Source organism: Narcine bancroftii, chromosome 6 (genome assembly GCF_036971445.1).
Source record: "Narcine bancroftii isolate sNarBan1 chromosome 6, sNarBan1.hap1, whole genome shotgun sequence".
In the NCBI taxonomy this organism is placed as follows: Eukaryota; Metazoa; Chordata; class Chondrichthyes; order Torpediniformes; family Narcinidae; genus Narcine; species Narcine bancroftii.
In genome coordinates this window covers 242650525-242674200 of record NC_091474.1, presented here as the reverse complement: position 1 = coordinate 242674200, position 23676 = coordinate 242650525, and the positions used below count along the sequence as shown (strand labels likewise).

At 46.5% G+C, this 23676-nt stretch overlaps 1 protein-coding gene and 1 long non-coding RNA gene across 5 annotated transcripts in view; both read left to right on the top strand.

Annotated features, from left to right (window-relative positions):
- lin9 (lin-9 DREAM MuvB core complex component) overlaps positions 1-8509 on the top strand; it is a 184220-nt gene extending 175711 nt beyond the window's left edge. For all 4 annotated transcript variants that reach the window (XM_069887828.1, XM_069887826.1, XM_069887829.1 and 1 more), the window contains 2 exons: positions 1307-1404; positions 6572-8509. In XM_069887828.1, coding sequence (XP_069743929.1) covers positions 1307-1404; positions 6572-6677 — 204 coding nt within the window. In that variant the 3' untranslated portion in view covers positions 6678-8509. The remainder of the gene's footprint in view (positions 1-1306; positions 1405-6571) is intronic.
- A 98-nt stretch (positions 8510-8607) lies between these two features.
- On the top strand, positions 8608-20926 carry LOC138737192 (uncharacterized). Its single transcript, XR_011340825.1, has 3 exons — positions 8608-8690; positions 20128-20278; positions 20514-20926. It is a non-coding gene; the product is annotated as an uncharacterized lncRNA (long non-coding RNA).
- Positions 20927-23676: the final 2750 nt, after the last annotated feature.

The window sequence follows — 23676 nt, the reverse complement described above, 5'->3', positions numbered from 1 at the left end:
TCTCTCCCCATCCCCTTAGCCTCCTTATCTCTCCCCATCCCCTTCCCTCCCATCCAAGAACTAACTTCCCTTAGCCCCCTTATCTCTCCCCATTCCCTTCCCTCCTTCCGTCCAAGAACCAGCTTCCCTTAGCCGTCTTATCTCTCCCCATCCCCTTCCGTCCAAGAACTAGCTTCCCTTAGCCCTCTTATCTCACCCCATCACTCCTCAGCTTCTTTTTCTTCGAACCTCGCACCTCTAACCACCGAGATCATTTGATCTGTTAGCCTGTGCTCCTCCCCCTTCCCCTACCCCCAACTCTACCTTGCTGTTCAAGTATCTGCCTGCTGTTTTCCTATGCTTGGGCCAGAATCGTCGACAGCCCTTTCTTCCTATTGATGCAATGAGACCTGCTGAGTTTCTCCAGCACGTTTGTGTTCTGCCAGATCTCGAGGGCTTGAATTTCAGGGTTTTTATTCAGTGGAGCGTAGGAGAGGGTGACCTTATAAAGGTTTGTAGCATCCACGAGGGGCATGGGATTAAGTGAACGCCCACTGTTTTTCTCCCGGTGAGACACCTCTAGAACTAGAGGGGCAGCATTTCTCAATCGGGGATGATAGAAGTGGGTCCATTTCCGCTGTTCAAGAGGCATTGGAGCAGATGAGTGGACAGCAAGGGTTTAGAAGGATAAGCACTAAATGCAGGGAGATGGGACGAGCCCAGGATGCCACCGTGCTCAGCATGGAGGAGTGGGCCGAAGGGCCTGTTGCAAACACCAGTCTGTTCCAGGCACCTGGACTCCTCCACCCAGCCCTCCCCCACGACCCCGGCCTTTGTGTGGAACCTTCTCCCTAGCCTTGGCACTGTCGCTCAGATAGAGCCACTGTTTCATTTCCCGCCCCCCCCCCCTCTCTAAAGGGCCAGACTTTAGGTGACCCGTGGCCACATATGCCTGTGGTTTGGCTCCTGCTTCCACCCTGCGCCACACGAGACTAGTCCTGCCTCCCTCTTTGCTGACTGCCCTGGCCACCTCAGAAGCGGGCAGCACAGTTAGCGTGGCAGTTAGTGCAAGGTTGTTCCAGCACCAGAGACTCGGGTTCGAATCTGGCGCCGTTTGTAAGGAGTTCGTACATTCTTCCCGTGACTGCGTGGGTTTCCTCCGGTGCTCTGGTTTCCTCACACCCTTCAAAACATAGCAGGGGTTGTAGGGGTTGGGTGTATTTGGACAGCATGGACTCGTGAGCGTGTCTAAATTATTTGTTTAATGAAGCTAACACTTGCTCATGTGAAATCCAATTCAATTCCTGATTTCCTTCCCTCCCCACAGTGCCTGGCTGAAGGAGGGGACTTAAACTCTTTTGAATTCAAGTCGTTGACCGACTCGTTGAATGACATCAAGAGCTCTATAGATCCTTCGAATATAAGGTGGGTGGATGTGACCCTCTTGGCTAAAAAGGATGTAGGGGGTTTGAAGAGCAAACAGGAATAGGATACCGGTGTTGTATTGAATGGTGGAGTAGGTTTCGAAGGACTGAATGGCCTCCTGCTCCCATTTGGTATGAGTCCAGAGGCTTAGTCTAGCGACTGCCCTGACTTCAGGGGTAGAAGGTGGCTCTGGGTCAATCCCTGCAGGGGTCCCACCCTTCTGTGGTCAGAGGTTCCCACAAGTTGAGGCTCACTGGCCCTGCTGCACCATTCGCTACCTGAGCCAATGTGGAAACCAGAGATCTCACAGCACGGGTCCACCCGTTTGTCACGTCATAGCTCGTACAGTGAGAAGGGTGAGCCATCCAGCTGTTTATGAGGCACCATTTATAATGAAAGGGGAGGTCAATTACCATATATACTCGTGTAATCGTCACAATTTTTTGGACCAATTTTTTGGGTCAAATTTGTGGAGATCGACTTTTACACGGGTCATACTTTTGACCACGAGAGTTCAAGGCATCGGGAGCTCGGATGGCTGGGACCTGGTGGTGAATCTGCGTTCATGGTGTTGGGAGCTACGGTGGGCGGCTGGCTGGGGCTGAGGAGAGAGTCTGTGGCTGGGGTGTCAGGTGCTCAGATGTCCAGGTCTGGATGCTAAGTCCGTGTTCGGGGCATTGGGTGCTCCAGTGATTGGGCAGCCAGGGTGAGGGTCTGCATTCGGGATGACAGGAACTTGGATGGGCGGGCAGTCAGGCATTGGTGGCTCCAGTGGGTGGGCAGTCAGGGCGAAGGTCCGCGATCGGGGCATCAGGATTCCACTAGACGGACAGTCAGGGCATTGGGACGTCCGGTGGGTAGGCACCTGAGGCGAGAATCTGTGATTGGGGCATTGGGAGCTTGATCGTGGCCAAAAAAAGGGGGAGGGTTGACTTTTACACCGGTCATATGAAAACCTGTGATTTTTAGGCCAAAAAAGTGGAGGGATCGACAATTATGCAGTACTGCCAATTACACAAGTATATACGGTAGCTCAAAGCAAGGGCAGGATGAAAGCACCATTGTGGGGCTACTTCAGGAGCCTGATGGCTGCGGGAGAGAAACAGAAGCCTGTTAACAGTTTAACAAGATGCTGCCAACAGGACACTGCAGTCGCTGGAATATGAAGCCAAACTCAACCTGCTGGAGGAACTCAGCAGGTTGAGCAGCATCTGTGGGAGGAACAAAATGGTCAGTGTTTCAGGCTAGGGCTCTCTATTGAATCTCGGCTTGAAATGACCAAATTGCGTTTGGCGTAATGCCATCTAGAGCAGCACGGTTAGTGTAGCGGAGCAGCTTGGTTAGCCTGGCGGTTAGCTCAATGCTCTTACACCACCAACAAACCAGGTTCAAACCCCGCGCTCTCTGTAAGGAGTTTGTACGTTCTTCCTGTGTCCGTATGGGTTTTCCTCGGGTGCTCCAGTTTCCTCCCACCCTCCAAAACGTACAGGGGATGTAGCTTAATTAGGTGTAATTGGGTGTGACAGACTCGTGGGCCGGAAAGTCCTGTCACCGTAATTTAAAAACTTCAAATGAGCTTTTACAGGCAGACAGTATGGTATATGGTGGAGATTGTGTGCAGGTGGGCATTGAAGAATGATGCATGGTTTCTACAGGTATATTAAATGCAAAAGGATGGTAAGGGATAAAATTGCTCCCCTTGAAGATCAGAGTGGTTGGCTTTGTAAGGAGCCAAAAGAAATGGGGAAGATCTTAAATGGTTTTTTACAGCAGTATTCACTCAAGAAACTGGCACAGTCATGTGAAATAAGGAAAACAAGCAGTGAGGTCATGGAACCCGTACAGATTAAAGAGGAGGAAGTGCTTGCTGTCTTAGAGTTAATAAGGCTGGATAAATTCCCAGGTCTGGACAAGATATTCCCTTGGATCTTGAGGGAGGCTAGTGTATAAATTGCAGGGGCTCTGGCAGAAATATTTAAAATGTCTTTTGCCACGGGTGGGGTTCCGAAAGATTGGAGGGTAGCTCATGTTGTTCTGTTTAAAAAAGGTTCGAAAAGTAACCCTGGGAATTATGGACCCGTGAGCCTGATGTCGGTAGTAGGTAAATTATTGGAAGGTGTTCTAAGATATCGGATATACAATTATTTGGTGAGCTTGGGACTGATTAGAGATCGTCAACATGGCTTTGTGTTTAACAATTCTATAGTATTTTTCAAGGAGGTTACCAAGAAAGTTGATGAAGGAAAGGCTGTGGATGTTGTCTACATGGACTTTAGTAAGGACTTTAACAAGGTCCCACATGGGAGGTTAGTCAAGAAGGTTCAGGCACTTGGAGTTCATGGTGAAATAGTAAACTGGATTTGACACTGGCTGGACGAGAGAAGCCAGAGAGTAGCGGTGGGTGATGGTTCTCAGACTGGAGGCCTGTGACTAGTGGTGTGCCTCAGACATTGGTGCTGGGACCATTGTTTGTCATCTATATCAATGATCTGGATGATAATGTGATAAACTGAATCAGGAAGTTTTCAGATGACACTAAGATTGGAGACATTGTGGACAATGAAGAAGGTTTTCAAAACTTACAGAGGGATCTGGACCAGCTGGAAAAATTGTCTGAAAAATGACAGATGGAATTTAATGCAGACAAGTGTGAAGTGTTGCATTTTGGAAGGACAAACCAAAAAAGGACGTACACATTAAATGGGAGGGCACTGAGGAGTGTGGTAGAACAGAGGCTTCTGCGAATATAGATAAATAATTCCCAGAAAGTGGCATCACAGGTAGAGAGGGTTGTAAAAAAATGTGAGAGGAAACCTGAGCACCCAGAGGAAACCCACGGGAACACAGGGAGAGAACGTGCAAACCCCTTACAGGGAGAGAACGTGCAAACTCCTCACAGATTTGAAGTCCGGGTTGCTGGCACTCGTGCTAACCTCTTTGAAGGAGCTCGGGAGATGGATGCACCATTCCCTTTTGATTAGGTAGGACTAGACTGGATGGGGTGGTGAGCAGGGCCTTGGGATGGGAAAGGTTGGTCATAATGACCACTTTATTGGTGAATGGGTCACGAGGTTGAAAGAAGTTTGTGACAGGAAGACACCTAGATGAGGGTTTTAAAAAATGATTTAAAATAACTCTGCGAGCCATCCAGTGCAGTGAGTGGCTGAAGATGGAGGTGCAGAAAGGGAACGTCATGCTGAACATGGACCTCTTTTCGAGAGTCCTCCCATGGCTCAGCCAACTTTGCCACTTAATCTGGGCAGTGAGAGGGCATGGGTAAGGATCAGTACTCCCAGGAGTCGAAGGGTTTGATGTAAAGAGCTGGTTCACTTCCCAGAGGAGTGTTCCGAGACTTGAGGAACTGAGTTACAGGGTAAGGTTAAACAGGTTAGGGCTTCATTCCCTGGACCGTCGGAGAATGAGGGGAGATTTGATAGAGGTACACAAAATTATGAGGGGTACAGATAGATAAATGAGGTTGGGTAAGACAAAAACTAGAGGTAATGGGTGAAGGGGAAATGTTTAAAGGGAACATTAGGGGGAATTTCATCACACAGAGAGTGGTGGGAGTGTGGAACAAGCTGCCAGTAGAGGTGGGTTGGATTTTGACACAAGAAAATATTGGATAGGGGATAGAGAGTTATGGTCCGGGTGTAGGTCAGTGGGATTGGGCAGACTGCATGGGCTGAAGGGCTGGCCCCCTGTGCTGTAATGTTCTGCGGTCTGTAACAGAGATCCTCAGACCCAGGTTCAAGTTCCCTTCACAGAAATTAAGTTCAGTTAATAATGTACAATTTGCTTTTAAACAAAAGCAACCAGCACCTGTAATTATGACCTCAATGACCAGATTGTTTGCTCCACCGTTTGCCCTTTAGGGGGAGGGAGGGGGTAAAAGACCCTTGTCTGGTTCTGAGGTGACCCAGGATCCTTCTTAGCGCCAGCAGGCACTCACTGGCACCTCACGGGCAATTAAAGGTGCCTGTGCCAGCAGATTCAGAGCCCTGAAAGTAGAACCTCCAAGGTTGCAAACCCACATGAGGTGAAGGGACTGGGGTGAGTTTTTAGGCAGCAGGTTGAATGAATGGAAATTTTGGGGGTTCAATCCATTGGTTTTGTGGTCTTGATGCTTCCTGATTTAGAACGCATGAGCTCTGACCAGTGTTGGTTTCTCACTGCAGGACAAAGGTAACAAACCTGGCTCCTTGTTCCACTGCCCCATCCCTTCACACCCCCCACAGAGGAGGATGAGCATTTTGCAGTAGGGGCGGTGGTCAGCCCCATCCCTTAAGGGCTCCCTCAGCAGCTGCAGTGCACTCCTGCCTGGAGTCAGATTGGTCGGGGATCCGCGAACCCATCCATAGCCCTGATACTCCAATTTCTATACCCCTGCGCTCGCTCACATTGGCTGATAAGATCCCAAAACCTTGTCAGTTCTCTTTATATGTTCACCTCTCAACTCTGTGAACTTTCGGCCCTGCCTCCCCCCTCACATACAGTGTCTGGCACTTAAGGGGATTGTTAGACACCGGATAATTTAATTTTCTGGTTGCTTGAGATTGGCTATTGCATGGATTGGCAAGCTGATCGCTGGTGATGGGGGTGGGCACTAATTTTAAACTTTTGCATTTTTTACCCATTTATTTTCCCCAATTTTTTTTGCCAGCTGCTTGAATTCCAGATATCGGGGATTTTACTACTATTTGATACAGGTCGTACCTCCAAACTTAATTTCCCCACTCTGTACCAACCTTTCCCCTTCCCCAATGAAACTATATCTAAAACTTGCCCCTTTTCCAAATTTCTCCTTTACATAGAACTCTGTGCAGTACAAGAACAGGCCCTTCGGCCCGTGGGTCTATGCTGAACATGAAGCATAATTTATACCGCTTCCCTGCCACCTGCACATGATCCACAACATCCCTCGTCCCCTGCAGATTTCTGAGTCTACCTGGAAGCTTCTTAAACACTGCTATCACCACTCCTCTCCCAGGCACCCACCGCTCTGTGTATTTAAAGACTACAGGGTTAGAAGAATAATTGGTCATATGAGTGTATTTGGGAGGCACGCCCCCCCCACCCCCCAACAACTATCCACTCCTGCTTGCCTTTGTGTTTAAATTCCCTCTGTCACACATGCTGAGTGAATCTGAAATCATTGTTTCTGTAGCTGCTTCCAAAACAATGTGGAAATTCATGTGGCACACATCCAGAGTGGACTCAGTCAGATGGGAAATCTTCACGCCTTCACTGCTAACAATACCGACAGGGACTGACCGGACTCAAGTTCACCCCCACCTGGGCTATGGGAGCTGTCCTGGGCGCACCTTGTCAAGCCAGGCAAGAGGAGAGTCTTGTTTTATAAAACATATATACAGATGAATAAAATCTGACGAGAGGGAGAGATTTCTATTCACGCTCTCCCTCCCCCCACCCCTCTCTTTCTCTCTCTCCCTCCCTCCCTTTTTTCATTGAAGATGCGGAGCAGCAGTTTGAACTTTTCAGGAATTGGATTATTTTTGTATTTTTTCCTCATTGAAGGTTTATTACCCAATGCTTTCTCAGTGTAAATATTGACTGTAAACTGAGGTAGACACCAAATTGGCGTGTGACTGATCTCCAGCTGAATTATGTAAAAATGTAAATAGACTTTTTTAAGAAAAAGTGCACACACACACAAAAAAACGATGTTGTGACCTATCACCTCCTGATGTGCTGGTTACATCAAGTTCTGGAAGGGACTCGTTATTCTGCCTTGATCTATGCTGAGGCCTTTTCGGCTGAGCAGGCGTAAGCAGATTCGTGAGCATCCCTCCTGCTGTTACCTCTCATCACACTCCCCGAGGAATGGGTTTGGTTGCCGCATGGCTGCCCCGCCTCCAGGTCGGCCTTCTGTGGCCGTCTTTGAGGAGAAAATGATCGCTGGGCCTGCATTGTTTGCCGGGCAGCTTTTTACAGGTGAGTGAGAAGGATGGAGAGAATAATCCTAAACCCAGCCCTGTCTGCAAACCTGGACTTTGACTGTCATCTGTACCAAGTGAGTAAGAGGAACAGCTGCCAGGGGCGGGAGTAAGTAACCCCCTTCCTTCCAAGGCCACCGCCAGCCAGCGAGGAGCCCGTGGGGGGGTGGTGGTGGGGGAGCTGCAATAGTCCCCTCTCCACCACACAGACCATGGTTTGCCATATGCTTGTGGAGTTATTCCTCTTGGCCCACATGTCTCTGCCTTTCTCTCTCTCTCTCTCTCTCTCCCCCCCTTTCCCTCTTTCTTTCCATTCCATCTCTCTCCCACTATCAGTCTGTCTCTCTCTCTCCCCTCCTCCCCTCTCTATACCCTCTCCCCTCTCTCTCCCACTGTCTGTCTCTCTCCCTCCCCTTCCCCTCTCTCCCCTTCCCCTCTCTCTCCCCTCCCCCTCTCTCTCCCCTCCCCCCCTCTCTCTCCCACTGTCGGTCTCTCTCCCTCCCCTCCCCTTCCCCTCTCTCTCTCTCCATCCCTCTCTCTCACTCCCCCCCCCCACTATCTCTCTCTCTCCCTCTGTGTCCCCACCCCCTTTCCACACCACTCCCCCAGGAGTAGATGTGAGTGTTACTGGGAGAATGGTCTGTCAATTGAAAAATTGATTGTTATTTTTTAAATATGTTTAAATGTTAATATTGTAATGAGTGTGGACAATAAAATGTCCGCAAGTTCGTGTAGATTAATGTAAAGTTTTGAATCTTTAGGGAGAAACCATTACAAAGAACCTTTTTTTAATCATTAAACTAGCCTGGGCAACTTTATAAAAAGTAAAAATAAAACACAAAAAAATTAACAGATCTATTATTTTCAGATATTAATAGGTTTTGTACGGTTTTGGTTGAAAAGGTTTTTTGTAAAGTTAAATTTTTTTCTTTGGTTAGGATTTGCACCTCTTACTTTTTCCTTTCGCTGTAAATATTCTTCCCCTTGCGCTCTCCCAGACTCTCGGCCAGATAGTTCTATATACTGTTGTAATTAAACTGAAATTAGTGTATGTAGTACTGCCTTTTCCCATAGGTTACCTTTTTGTATGGTGTATAAAATTGAAAGCAGCTTTAAATATTTATAAATAAAGATAATATATAATTAAACGGTTTTATCTTCTAACAATGAGCATTATTTTTGTGCAGCCAACGTCTCTCCTTTTTAATTGTTATTTCTCCCTGCCCTCCAGTTTCCTTCATGCACACCCATTTTCCTTCTGTGCCCTTCCTCTGCATGGCTGATCAACTCGGGATCTGGCACATCTCCAGCACGTTTAGAGCAGTACGGGTAAAGTTTTAGGACATGTTGCTCGGTTTCCCTCAGTCGTAGAGCATCCGACAGGGCCATTTAAAGGAGCTGACTGGCGTGAGTTGAGTCAGGCCACAGTAGGAAAGTGTGGCCTTCAACTCCAAGGCAAGGGCGCCTCAGCTCTTCCTAGAAGGGACTCAGGTCCAGACGAGGGCACCTCCACTCTTTCTGCAAGGGGCTCAAATCAAGATTCAAGATTCCTTCATTGTCATGTAATAAAGACAGCAGAATATTGCATGCAATTGGCTTTTGTCTGCTGTAGGTCAGACAGATTCACCATCGGCAGAAATTGTCTCTTACAGTCAGAGAAAGAGAATCAAATTCCTCCCTCCCACCCCGAGTCCCCAAGTGACCATGGATTCGCCTCCAGGACTCCCACAGCCCCCGAGGCCAGACCAAACCATCAACCGTGTGAACTCCATGTCCAAACCTCTGACATCCTCGGTACCCTCTAGTACGCCTTCAGCCAGTCTCCAGCTGTCCGCCGCCTGGTGTGATCCCTCGACCACAGTCGCCTGCAGCATGCAGGGATTCCTTGCCTCGAGACGCCACATCCCAGGAGCTGCGTGTTGTTTAGCCACAGAACCCCTCATTGGTCCACCACCATGGTCAAAGTCTGGTGGGTCGTCTCCTCTGCTTCTCCTTCTTTTACCCGTTTTCTGGTGCCCTGCACCAGTTCTCTGCTTCCCTGGAGTCTGCAACTCCTCGTGCCCTGCTGCTAATTGTAGGCACAGACCCTGCGGCCGCAGAAGTTTTAAATAAAACCACTCTCAGCTCCACTTACAGTCTGTTTAAAGCCGGTACAGAGCTGACAGCAGTCAGACGTGGCGGGAGCATGGGGCACAAAGCCAGGCGAAGGAATCTCCCCCCTTCCTACAAGGGGTTATTTGCATCTGAAACACTCTCCACCACAAGAGCATGTGTTTGAACTAGAGAGGGTGCAGAAAAGATTCACAGAATGAACATGGAACATTACAGTACAGTACAGGCCCTTCAACCCACAATGTTCTGCTGACCTATGTATCCCTACTCCACAACAATTTAACCCTTCCCTCCCTCACTCCCATAACCTGGCACAGTTAGCATCGCAGGGTAAAACATTTAGCATAGCGGTTAGCGCAACGCTTACAGCACCAGCGACCAAGCCTGGGGTTCGAATCCCGCGCTGTCTGTAAGGAGTTTGTACGTTCTCCCCGTGTCTGCGTGGGTTTTCCCTGGGTGCTCAGGTTTCCTCCCACCCTTCAAAATGTACTGGAGGTGGAAGTCAATAGGGTGTACTGGGCACCATGGGCTGGCTCGCAGACCAAAAGGACCTGCTACTGTATGTCTAAGTTTTTTGAAAAAATAACACTTTTTTTTTTACAGGTGCCTGTCAAGAGTCTTTTAAATGTCCTGTTGCACCAGCCTCCACCATGCATTGCAGGCTAACATTAAAAGCTTTACCCCTGACGTCTCCCTTAAACTCTCCTCCTCTCACCTTCAAATGGATGTCCTCTGCTTCCTGCTTTGGAGGGCTTGAGTTACAACAATGGGCTGGTTGGACTGGGTGGGTTATCCCCAAAACCACATAAAGTTGATAAGGTGGACAGTCATTTCCCCAGAGTGCAAAATTATAGGGCACAAGTTTAAGATGAGAGGGGAAGATTTCCACATTTAGGGGAGTGGGTATTCTTGCTGACTAGAAATGAGTATGAATCAAATGAAAACGTTGATAAATGAACACAATGCTATGAAGACATAAAACCTTCTTTAAGTGAGTGAATCAAAAATACATTTTCATGGAGACTTGTGAACTCTGTGGATGTTACAGTGACCTAGCACAATTGTGAGTTCATTTAAGTCAGGAGATGCAATTGCAGGATTGAGAGGAGAAACTGAAACTTGGAGACCTAGCCTCAAGATAAGGGGTGTAGATCTAAAATCAGTGAAGATTGGTAAGAGCATCTCCTCCACAATCCCCATCAGTACCAGAGCACCACAGGGTTGTGTTCTTAGCCCCCTGCTCTCCGCACTTTACACCTTCCACTGTGTGGCTCGGTATGACAATAACGCCATCTACAAATTTGTATAGAGAAAGGCGATGAGTCAGCGTACAGGAGGGAGATTGAAAACTTGGCCGAATGGTCCAACAATCTTTCACTGAATTTCACCAAAACTAAGGAGCAGATTGTTGACTTCAGGAAGGGAAAGCCAGTGATCATTGGGTATCAGAGGTGGATAGGGTGTGAAAATTTAAGTTCTTGGGAGTCTCCATCTCGAAGGAACTTTTCTGGACCCAACACACCAAATGGATCATGAAGAAAGCATGACAGCGCCTCTACTTCCTCAGGAGTTTGTGGAGGTTTGGTAATAACATTGAAAACCCTGGCAAATTTCTACAGAGGTGTGGTGGAAAGTTTGCTGACCGGCTGCATCACAGTCTGGTATGGGAACACCAACACCCATAAATGTAAAGCCATCCAAAAGGTATTGGGCACAACCCAGGACATCACAGACAAAACCCTCCCCACTATCGTGAACATCCACTATCGTGAACATCTACAGGGTGCACTGCCGTCGGAGAGCAGCAGCAATCATCAAGGATCCACACCACCCAGCACACACTCTGTTCTCGCCACTGCCATCAAAGAAGTATGGATGCTACCAGGTTCAGGAACAGCTGCTACCCCTCCACATCAGACTCCTCAATGACAAACCCAATTTCTAGCCCCTTTTCCACTGGCATCCCAGTTAATTGGCCGTGTAGTGTCCCAGGAAGCCGTTTGTACTGGGCCGCCCTTAACAGGGACACTAATTGCTTTTCCACTGAACCCCCTCATCCCTGAGGATCGGAGTGTTCTACCTTCCACTGGAAACGGGCGACTTTCCGCTGTCCCTCTTCCACGGTTTTATTGGCACACTGGGGATATAAGTAGGGGTAGAGGCGGTGAATCCCCAGTGTGAAATGGCATCATTTGACGCCGGCGTTTGGACAGCGTTCCTTTCGGACTGGACCCCGTCCCAGTTAATTCCTGGGACAGGGTGCCAGTGAAAAAGGCTAGAGACTCATACTTTATTCACATTTTTATTCTCTCTGTATTGCACAGTTTGTTTACATTCATTATCTGTTTAAAGTTCTTTATTTGTTTACGTACGCTGTGTAGTTTTTTTGCACCACCATTAAGTGGTCATTCTTCCACGCCCCCAGAGAAAAGAATCTCAGGGTTGTATGTGATGTCATGTATGTTCTCTGGCAATAAATCTGAAACCTGAAACCAGCATTTCAGCCCATACTGACCAGAATCCAAATTTATTGTAACAACACAATGCTTGAGAAACTCAGCAGGGCAAACCGTGTACTTTATAGAGCAAAGATAAAGATGCATCACCATTTCAGGCCTGAGCCTTCATTGTATCATAAAACTCTTTGTTTTGCGGCAGCGGGCAGCAGCCTCCTTTGAAGAAGACCGCAGAGCCCACCTCACTGACAAAAGGCAAAGGAGGAAAAACCCAACACCCAACCCCAACCAACCAATTTTCCCTTGCAACCGCTGCAATCGTGTCTGCCTGTCCCGCATCGGACTGGTCAGCCACAAACGAGCCTGCAGCTGACGTGGACTTTTTTACCCCCTCCATAAATCTTCGTCCGCGAAGCCAAGCCAAAGAAGTGTAAACATTGCAAACAAATTACATTTAAAAATAAAGAAGTGCAAGACAATAGGGGCTGGAGTTGGCCAATTGGCTCATCAAGCCAGCACTGCCATTTATCGGATCATGGCTGATCTTTCTCTTTCAATCCCAGCCTTATCCCCATAACCCTTAACTCCCCTGCCCACAAGAGCCTTATCCAACTCTCTCTTAAATCTCTCCAGCAAATCTGCCCCTGCTACCCTCTGTGGCAATCCACAACTCTCTGGGTAAAAAAATTTCTCCTCATTTCTGTCGTAAATAGCCTTCCCTGTATTTGTAACATAAGAGAAAGTGAGGTAACGTCTATAGGTTCATTGTCCATTAAGGAATCCGATGGCAGAGGGGAAGAAGCCACTGGGCCACTGGGTGCTCATCTTCAGCTTCCTGTGCCTCCTTCCCGATGGTAGCAGTGGGAAAAAGGCATGGCCTGGGCAGTGAGGGTCCTTGAGGGTAGAGGCTGTTTTCTTGAGACATCGCCTCTTGTAGATGTTCTCAATAGAGTGAAATCTGGTGCCCGTGTTGTTGCTGGCTGAGTTGACAACCTCTTTGTCCTGTGCATTGGCACCTCCATACTGGACAGTCATGCAACCGGTCAGAAAGCTCTCCACAGTACACCTGTAGAAATCTGCAAAAGTCTCTTTTTGAATATTTTATTTGTGATTTTCCAAACTTAAACTCAAACAGTTATCAATCGTATCGATATTAATGTTGACCACATTAACATAGATTACAATTTACAATTATCAATTCTATACAAGATTTTTGGGAGAGTTCAAGCTTTTTCTGTCCCCTTCCCTCCACCACCTCCCTCCCCTTACCCCCTCCAACAGTTAACCAATCACAATTGCACACATCATTCAGAACGTTCACAACAAGGGTATGAAACATATATCGGCGATATATGGGGTTGTCACGTCCTTGAGGCCGGAGCTCAGGCTGTTTTCTTTCTCTTGACTTTTTCCTGGAATTTGCAAGAGCCTTTGAAGACGGACCAAATCCACCCAAACTCCTCATGAAGAACAACTGCTGGCGAGCTTTCTTTGTGATTGGAGGCACCAGGACAGAACCTTGAAGATGTTGATGTGGATTCCGGTTCGGTCGGTGGAGCACGCAAAATGACGACACCCAAACTTTCGTCCTGGTCAGACTCATTTATTCTGTAGCAGAAATGGCAGCTTCTACTTGTCGCTACTACAGAGACGTCTCTCCGGAGTCAATAAGTAGAGAGCCCCCCCGAAGATACCAGGACAGTCCCTTTTTTTTATTCTATTTTTTTACAGAAGCATTTTCATCAATGGTCCATTCAAAGTTTATCAAGATATAGTTTAGCCAATACAAAGCTTGCACATGTACATAGGATTGCAACTGGCAGCCTCTTATCAGACATTGCTCAAGCTGTTTTGTCTTTTTTTCCTTGTTATGCTGCAAAATCGAGCTATTCTCTTACTTGCACACATCTGAGCGACTTACTTTTAACCCTTTACTTCCTCATTGACAACCAGGAACCTGAAGCTCTTAACCCTTTCCACTGCTAATGGCTCGATGAGGACTGGGTCATATCCCACCCACCTGGCTGCATTTGGCCCACATCCCTCTAAACCCCCTCCTTATCCAAGGATCCGTGCAAATGTTCCTTGCACCTTGCAATAGTCCCGAACTCAACCACCTCCCCTCACACCCTGTTCCATCCACTCACCACCCTCTGTGTAAAAGAGGTTACCCCTCAGATTTCTCTGACGTGAAACCTATGGTTACTGATTCCCCTTACTCTCGGCATAAGGAACTTCTTCTCCCAGAGCCTGTGCGATCTATGGAATTTTCTGCCCAAAGAAGCAGTAGAGGCTGCCTCATTCAATGCATTTAAGTCGCAGATTAATAGATTTTTGAATAATAGGGGAATTAAGGATTCTGGGGGACAGGTGGGTAGGTGGAGCTGAGTCCAGAGCCAGATCAGCCATGATCTCATTAAATGGCGGAGCAGGCTTGATGGGTCAGATGGTTCCGTCAGCATGGAACACTGAGTGAATCTGAGGTGATCTGGTTGCAAAGGTGATGTTCTGGGATCTGGTCTCTGTGAAGGCCACTGACAGTACGGGACAACAACCTGGGCTGCCACAGTGGACAAAGGGAAAAAGAGTGCAAAAGTAATTTCAGAATTATTTTCAGAGAACATATATGCCATCACATAAAACCCTGAGATTCTTTTCCTGTGGGCCAGTCAGAATTACCACTTATTGACTGTGCAAAAAAACTGCACACAACTTTAAACAAATAAAGTAAACAGTGTGCAATACAGAGAACAAAAATCAATAAAGTGCACGTCTGAGTCCTTAAATGAGTCCCTGATTGAGTTTGTCGTCGAGGAGTCTGACGGTGGAGGGGGAGCAGCTGATCCTGAACCTGGTGGTGTGAGTCTTGAGGCACCTACACCTCTTTCCTGATGGTAGCAGCGAGAACAGAGCGTGCGCTGGTGGTGTGGATCCTGGATGATTGCCCTCCGACGCCAGCGTACCCGATAGTAATGGGGGGGGGGGGTTTGCCTGTGATGTCCTGGGCTGTGCCCACTACCTTTTGCAGATCTTTACACTCAAGGGGTATTGGTGTCCCCACACCAGACCACAATGCAGCCGGTCAGCACACTTTCCACCACACCTCTGTAGAAATTTGCCAGGGTTTATGATGTTATACCAAACCTCTGCAAACTCCTGAGGAAGTTGAGGCACTGATCTTTTTTTTTAAATTTTGGTCCCCACCTGGATCACTGACTGACCATTTTTACCCATGAATACTGCCTGACCTGCTAAAACTCTCCAGCAGCCTCAGTTATGGGATCGCCACCCTCCACTACACAGATAGCGACACACCTTTCAAGGCTAACAAGAGTAGAGCACTGCATCTGGCTCAGGTAAACGTGGGTATGAGAGCCTCATGTAACCACCTTAGTCTCTGAACCATTGTTACAAGTTAATGTAAGCAAGTAAATTGCACTACACAAGTGAACCACTAGGTGGAGGCAAAACTAAAATGACTCCATCTAGTCCAGTGGTTCTCAACTTTTTTCTTTCCACTCACATCCTAAGTATTCCCTCCGCCGAAATGCAATTTTTTGATATATGGAGGTGGCAGCACCCAAAGGAGAAGGAATACTCATAGACATAAAACATTCTCAAGGATTGACCTGTTCCTGTTGTCAGCCCAAGGGAGAGTTAGGAAAACGGAATATAAAGCTAGATTGTTATCGGATCACTCACCCCTGTTATTAGCAATAGAGCTGGAGGACATCCCACTGAGAACGTATAGATGGAGATTAAACTCCATGCTACTTAAAAGACTGGATTTTAGAGAATTCATTGAGCGACAAATTAAAATGTACTTTGAAATAAATACGGAATCAGTGAAAGATAAGTTTATACTATGGGATGCAATGAAAGCGTTCATCAGAGGGCAGATATGTAACTAAGATGAAGAAGGACTACAATCGGGAAATAGAACAGCTGGAAAGGGAAATAGCAAGTACAGAAAAAGAATTAGCAATAAGGGAAGATACAACAAAAAGAAGAGAATTGGCGGAGAAAAAATAAAATATAAAACACTGCAAATATACAAGGTGGAGAAGAACATAATGAAGACAAAACTGAAATATTATGAACTGGGGAAAAAACACACAAAATACTTGCTTGGCAGATTAAGACAGAACAAACTAAAAGAACGGTATTGGCATCAAGGAAAAAGGACAAACAAATTACATATAACCCAACGGAGATCAATGAAAACTTCAAGGAATTCTACAAGCAACTATAATCGAACTGAGAATGAAGGGAAAGAAGAATAGATGAATTTCTAGCTAAAATTGAACTACCGAAATTGCAAGAAGAGAAGCAAAATAAATTAATCAAACCATTTGAAATAGAGGAAATAGAGGATATATTAAAAAAAACTACTGAACAATAAAACGCTGGGAGAGGATGGACTCCCAATAAAATTCTATAAAACAGTTAAAGAGTTATTAATTCCTCCTCTCCTGGAAGTAATGAACCAGATTTAAGAAACACAAAACATGCCAGATTCATATAAAACAGCAATAATTACAGTAATACCAAAGAAGGGGAAAGATCCACCAACACCAGCATCGTATAGACCAATATATCTACTTAACACAGATTATAAGATAATAGTAAAACTATTAGCAAACAGATTGGCCGACTGTGTACCAAAAAAGGTCAAACTAGATCAAACTGGATTTATTAAGAAAAGACGAACAGTGGACAATGTCTGCAAGTTCATTAACTTAATCCATGCAGTACAAGGAAATAAGACACTAACAGTGGCGGTTGCTTTAGACGCAGAGAAAGCCTTTGACAGGGTAGAATGGAATTATTTATTCAAAGTACTAGAGGTTCAACCTACCTCTGTATATATTAATAGGATTAAAGCATTATATAAGGGACCATTGGCGAAGGTGACAGTAAATGGATATATATCGAACCAATTTAAATTAAGCAGGTCAAATAGGCAAGGATGTCCACTATCTCCCTCACTGTTCGCTTGAGCTATAGAACCCTTGGCAGAACTGATAAGAACAGAAAATAAAATAGGAGGGATAAAAATAAAAGAGAAGGAATATAAAATCAGTCTATTTGCAGATGACGTCATAGTATACTTAACAGAACCAGAATTATCAATAAAAGAATTACATAAGAAATTGAAGGAATATGGAAAAATATCGGAGTGCAAGATCAACGCAAATAAAAGTGAAGCAATGCCAATGAATAATGCGGATTTAACAGAGTTTAAGAAAGAATCACCATTTAAATGACAAACACAATCAATCTGATACCTAAGTATTAGACTAGATAATAATCTAGGCCATCTATACACATTAAATTATCAGCCATTAATGAAGAAATTACAAGACGACTTAGAACATTGGAAAGATTTACCACTAACACTAATAGGAAGGGTAAACTGCATTAAAATGAATATCTTCCCAAGGTCAATATGGTTCATAGTGTGAAAAAAAAATTTTTTAAATTTAAAAAGTATTCCCTCTGCCATCGGTGCTCTGTGATTAGTGAGGGATTGCTTAAGGTGGGATGTGGGAGGAAATAAAAAGTTTGAAAACCACTGTTTTAATCGTCCCTAATTGACTCGTTATGTGCATAGTTTCATAGCTCCAAAGGAAATGAGCCAATGACAATTTTTCTCAAGCAAAATATTTCAGTAACAATTGGGTCTAGTGCAGTGATTGTCAACCTTCCCTTCCCACCCCCATTCCACCTAAAATGATCCAAATAAATGTAGGGCAAAGGTTGGCCAAACGTTTTGGCTGTGAGTCACATACAGAAAAATATAAGGTGTGACGGGCCAAACAATATTAAGCCTGGTAGATTTCAACCAATGCAACGAAAACTGTGTTTTTAGATTAGAAAACCCCTGGTGCCATCAGAAATTCATTTTCTATCAAAATAACTGTACAACAGCATGGAACAGTTTAACTGTTGACATTACAGTCATTTAATGATGTGCTCACATATTACAGTCGGCATTTCTATAATCTGCTGCTCTTGAATTTAAAAGAATACAATAAGACTCTTTAAAACTCTCATTCAAAAAGCAGGGTAAAATAAAAGGCTGGGTGGAAAATAAGAACAGGAGAAAAGACTTGGAAAGGGACAAAGCATACTCCAACATTCCTCCACTACTCGGTGAATGCAGTTCAGGGCCACGCCTCCCCCTTAATGATCATCATGTAATGTGTAAATCTGTAGATAGGCTACTGACGTTAACAGATCTCTTGAAAATCAAGCGCACTTCCCCTGGACTTCTGTGAAAAGGTATTCATTTTCCCACCACGTATGAAATGTCGGCATTCCCTTACTATTTTCCATCTTTTCGGTTCTGCCGTGTTTAATCAACTGAGGTAAACATTTCCATTGATGAGTAACATTGCAATGGCAGATCTAGTAGTTGTTCAAAATGGCAGCGACATCTAGTGTTGAAACTAAGAGGTATTGTTGGAGACTGTGTTCTAACGGGCCATATTCCATTTTATTTTCAAAGTTCGCTCTGGGCAACTTAACAATGGGCATCAGGCCATAGTTGGCCCAGGGGCCATAGTTTGCCCACCCCTGCTGTAGGGTTTCAATGGCTTAAACTTCCCTTTGGAATACAAGACTGACACCTGCCGGCAGAGGTGGACAGGAATCCCAAAGCTCGAACACAATTTTCCATCGGTTTATGTAACGTGACTGATGGAGGCTAAGGAGAGAGACAGCACGGAAACAGTACAATGCACAAAAGTTAAACGGGGAAATCTGCAGATGTGGGGTTTGTGTACAGCACACAAACATGCTGGAGAAACTTAACAGGTCATGCTATGGGAAGTAAAGGGTAACCAACGTTCTGGGCCTGGACCCTTCGTCAGGTATGAGAAAAAACTGGCAGGTGCCTGAATCAAACATTGGCGGGGGGGGAGGGGAGCACAAGCTAACGGGTAATAGGTGGATACAGGTAGAAGGCTAGATGAGAAAGAAACTGAGAAATAAGGGGAGAGAGGGTACCTCTCATATCAGGGAAATGGGTGGGGAGGTGGAGGGAGTTAACGGAAATTGGAGAAATTGACATTAATGTCATCTGGTTGGAGACGGAATATTAGGTGTTGTTCCTCCAATGTGTGGGTGGCCTCTGAAGGGCAGTGCTTGAAGCCATGAACAGTATGGGGCCGGGGTGTGGAATTGAAGTGGTTAGCCACTGGGTCGTCCTTGCTGTTGCAGAGGGAAGGAGTGAAATGAAATGGTCTCTGAAATTGTGTCCCGTCTCCCCGATGTGCAAGAGGACACATCGGATGTGGTGCAACATGAAAATACCCAACCGTGTTGAAGGAGTTCTGCAGGCCAGGCAGTATCTATGGAGAGCAATCAGCAGTTGACCTTCCCGGCCTGACCCCTACTTCAGGAATGTCAAACATCAGGCAGATGCGGAAGGTGGAAGGCGAGGGGTTGGGGGGAGGAGGTGAGCACAGGTGATCAGTGGATACGGGGGGGGGGGGAGAAGAGAAAGGAGGTAATGGGGCAGGGGTGGAATCTCTCTGATCAGAGAAGGGAAGAGGATGAGAAGCAGGAGGAAGGGAGGCTGGGTGATGGGCAAGGGGAAGGGAAGGAGGCAGTTGGATGAGAAGTGAGGGAAAAGGGGGAAGGGTCACTGGAAGTTGGAGACTGCTGAGAGAGAGTATAGGCCTTACTCTGGCAGTACAGGAGGCCACGGACAGACATGTTGGTGTGGCTGGCCACTGGGATGTCCTTCATGGACAGACATGTTGGTGTAGCTGGCCACCGGGAGGTCCTTCATGGACAGACATGTTGGTGTGGCTGGCCACTGGGATGTCCTTCATGGACAGACATGTTGGTGTAGCTGGCCACCGGGAGGTCCTTCATGGACAGACATGTTGGTGTGGCTGGCCACTGGGATGTCCTTCATGGACAGACATGTTGGTGTGGCTGGCCACCAGGAGGTCCTTGCTATTGAGCTCTTTCCTTCCCTTTCCCCCTTGCTTGATTTCCGGGATACCCAATTGATTACCAATTGCTCCCCTTAGATGTTGCCTGTCCTGCCAAGTCCCTCCAGAACATTTAGGCGATGGTACTGGTACCCCAGCACCTGCGGGCTCTTGGTTTGCCTGCGTGAAAACAGGCCCTCCAGCTCACCGGGTTAGTGCTGATCTTCTATCATATGTTTATATTAATCCTAGATTAATCCTAGAGACAGGCAGGAGATGCTGGGACCCTGAAGCTAAGTAACTCAGGTGGAGAAAGGATCAAGCCACATCCATGGGAGAGAAAAAACGGTCAATGTTTTGTGCCAGAACCCAAGACCGAGATGTTGTGCAATGAGAAGCCTGTGTAAGTTTAAGTTTATTTATCATTTGATTGTATAATCTGATGAACCAGCGTTCTACGGTCCTTGGTGCAACACACTGTAAACACACATCCAGATGAACGATATACAAGTATTAAAACAGTTGAATCACAGAGGGTTTCTATGAGCAGTTCATCAGGACTCTCACTACCCATGGGAAGAAGCTGTTTCCCAGCCTGGTGGTTCTGGCTCTGATCCTTTTTTTCTCTTTCCTGACAGGAGTAGCTGAATTCACTGGGGTGTGCCTCCCTCACCTTTATTGATGATATTTTACCATGGCTCAACGAATTATTGAGGACCCTTTCCATCCAGCACACAGTATCTTGCACCTGCTACCATCAGGAAGGAGGTACCGGAGCATCAAAATCAGGACTGCTAAGCTTCTTCCCACAGGCTGTGAGGTTGATGAACAGTATCCTGTAACCAAGTAAATCATTCCCAAACTATTTATATATATTTAAAAGCACTTAATAATTATTGTATTTGTGAACTGAAAATTTAAGACCTTCAAGCAAGACCAAAATGATGCTGAAGTTTTAAAATGGACTTTTCAGAGTTTGGAATTTTAACACACACATACACTCACACATATTTACAGTTGCGCATGGTGGGGGTTAAATTTAGAGTTTAACTTAGGGATAAGTAAGAAATGTAATGTTATTATAGTTTAATACAAACTATTATTTTGGAATTTACCATTGTCTGGTGAATTTTTGCCATCGGTGTTCCTTTGTTAGTGTATAGTATGTGGGTGTACTGTGCTTGCCTGTCTGTGTGTGCATGTGTATGTAATGTGTGTGTTGTATGAGTGTATTGTGTGCATGTATTGTATGTTGTATGTGTGTGTGCAAGTGTGTGTATATTGTGCGTGTTTTGTGAGTGTATTGTATTGTATTTGTGGTATGTGTGTCCGCATATTGTCTTGTGTGTGTATATTGTGTGTTGTATGTGTGTGTGTATTTTGTGTGTGTGTATATTGTGAGTGTGTATATTGTGTGTGTGTGTATATTGTGAGTGTGTGTGTATAATGTGAGTGTGTGTGTATATTGAGTGTGAGTGTGTATATCGTGAGTGTGTGTGTATACTGTGAGTGTGTATATTGTGTGTGAGTGTGTATATTGAGAGTGTGTTAGTGTATATTGTGAGTGTGCGCGCACTGCACTCCACCTAAAAGCTCCTTTGCGCAGGCCCGAGGACAGGTCCACGTCCTCCCCCTCCACGTCCTCCCCCTCCATGGCAAAAGATGCTCACAAACTCAAGCTAGCATGCTGGAACATCAGAACCATGCTAGACAAGGCGGACAGCCACCGACCTGAACGTCGGTCTACCCTCATTGCACATGAACTCCTCAGACTTGACATCGACATAACCGCTCTCAGAGAAGTCCGCCTGGCAGATGTAGGCAGCCTCCAAGAACGCGGCGCGGGCTACACACTCTACTGGTCTGGCAAGCCTATGGATGAACGACGTCTATCTGGTGTAGGCTTCATGGTCAAGAACTCTATTGCCTCCAAACTCGAAAACCTCCCGACAGGCCACTCAGACTGGATCATGTCCATGTGACTCCCCCTTCAAAACAAGCGTCGCATCACCCTCATCAGTGTCTATGCTCCAACCCTCCAGGGGGAACCAGCAGAAAAGGACAAGTTCTACACTGACCTGCGCAACCTCATTCAACGCACCCCTACAGCCGACAAGGTTGTCATCCTTGGCGACTTCAACGCTCACGTCGGCAAAGACTCAGAAACCTGGCCAGGAATCCTGACCAAGCATGGTGTCGGCAAGTGCAACGACAACGGGAGCCTCCTGTTGGAGCTCTGCGCAGAACAGCGGCTTGTCATTACAAACACCCTTTTTCAGCAGAGGGACAGCCTTAAGACCACCTGGATGCGTCCCCGATCCAAACACTGGCACCTCCTGGACTACGTCCTGGTGCGAGAAAGAGACAAACGAGATGTGCTCCACACCAGGGTCATGCCCAGCGCGGAATGCCACACTGACCACCGGCTGGTTCGCTGCAAGCTCAACCTTCACTTCAAGCCAAAGCCCAGGAACAGTAAAGCCCCCAGAAAGAGGTTCAATGTTGGAAACCTGCAGTCAGACGAAGTGAGAGGAAACTTCCAGGCAAACCTTAAAGCAAAGCTCGAGGATGCAATCCGCCTCACAGACTCGTGCCCTGAAACCCTCTGGGATCAGCTGAAGACTACCATACTGCAATCCACTGAAGAGGTACTGGGCTTCTCCTCCAGGAAAAACAAGGACTGGTTCGACGAAAACAGCCAGGAAAACCAGGAGCTGCTGGCAAAGTAGGGAGCTGCCCACCAGGCTCACCTTACAAAGCCGTCCTGTCCAGAGAAGAAAGAATCCTTCCGTCGCGCATGCAGCCATCTTCAGCTCAAACTCCGGGAGATCCAAAATGAGTGGTGGACTAGCTTCGCCAAATGAACCCAGCTCAGCGCGGACATTGGGACTTCAGGGGTTTTTACGAGGCTCTAAAGGCTGTGTACGGCCCCTCACCCCAGGTCCAAAGCCCGCTGCGCAGCTCAGACGGCAAAGTCCTCCTCAGCGACAAGATCTCCATCCTTAACCGATGGTCAGAACACTTCCAATCTCTTTTCAGTGTTAACCGCTCAGTCCAAGAATCCGCCCTGCTCCAGCTCCCTCAACAGCCCCTAAGGCTAGAGCTGGATGAGGTCCTCACCCGGGAAGAGACATATAAGGCAATTGAACAATTGAAAAGTGGCAAAGCAGCAGGTAGGGATGGAATCCCCCCAGAGGTCTGGAAGGCTGGCGGCAAAACTCTGCATGTCAAACTGCATGAGTTTTTCAAGCTTTGTTGGGACCAAGGAAAACTGCCTCAGGACCTTCGTGGTGCCATCATCATCACCCTGTACAAAAACAAAGGCGAGAAATCAGACTGCTCAAACTACAGGGGAATCATGTTGCTCTCCATTGCTGGCAAAATCTTTGCTAGGATTCTCCTAAATAGAATAATACCTAGTGTCGCTGAGAATGTTCTCCCAGAATCACAGTGCGGCTTTCGCGCAAACAGAGGAACTACTGACATGGTCTTTGCCCTCAGACAGCTCCAAGAAAAGTCCAGAGAACAAAACAAAGGACTCTACATCACCTTTGTTGACCTCACCAAAGCCTTCAACACCATAAGCAGGAAAGTGCTTTGGCAAATACTAGAGCGCCTCGGATGCCCCCCAAGGTTCCTCAACATGGTTATCCAACTGCACGAAAACCAACAAGGTCGGGTCAGATACAGCAATGAGCTCTCTGAACCCTTCTCCATTGACAACGGCGTGAAGCAAGGCTGTGTTCTCGCACCAACCCTCTTTTCAATCTTCTTCAGCATGATGCTGAAACAAGCCATGAA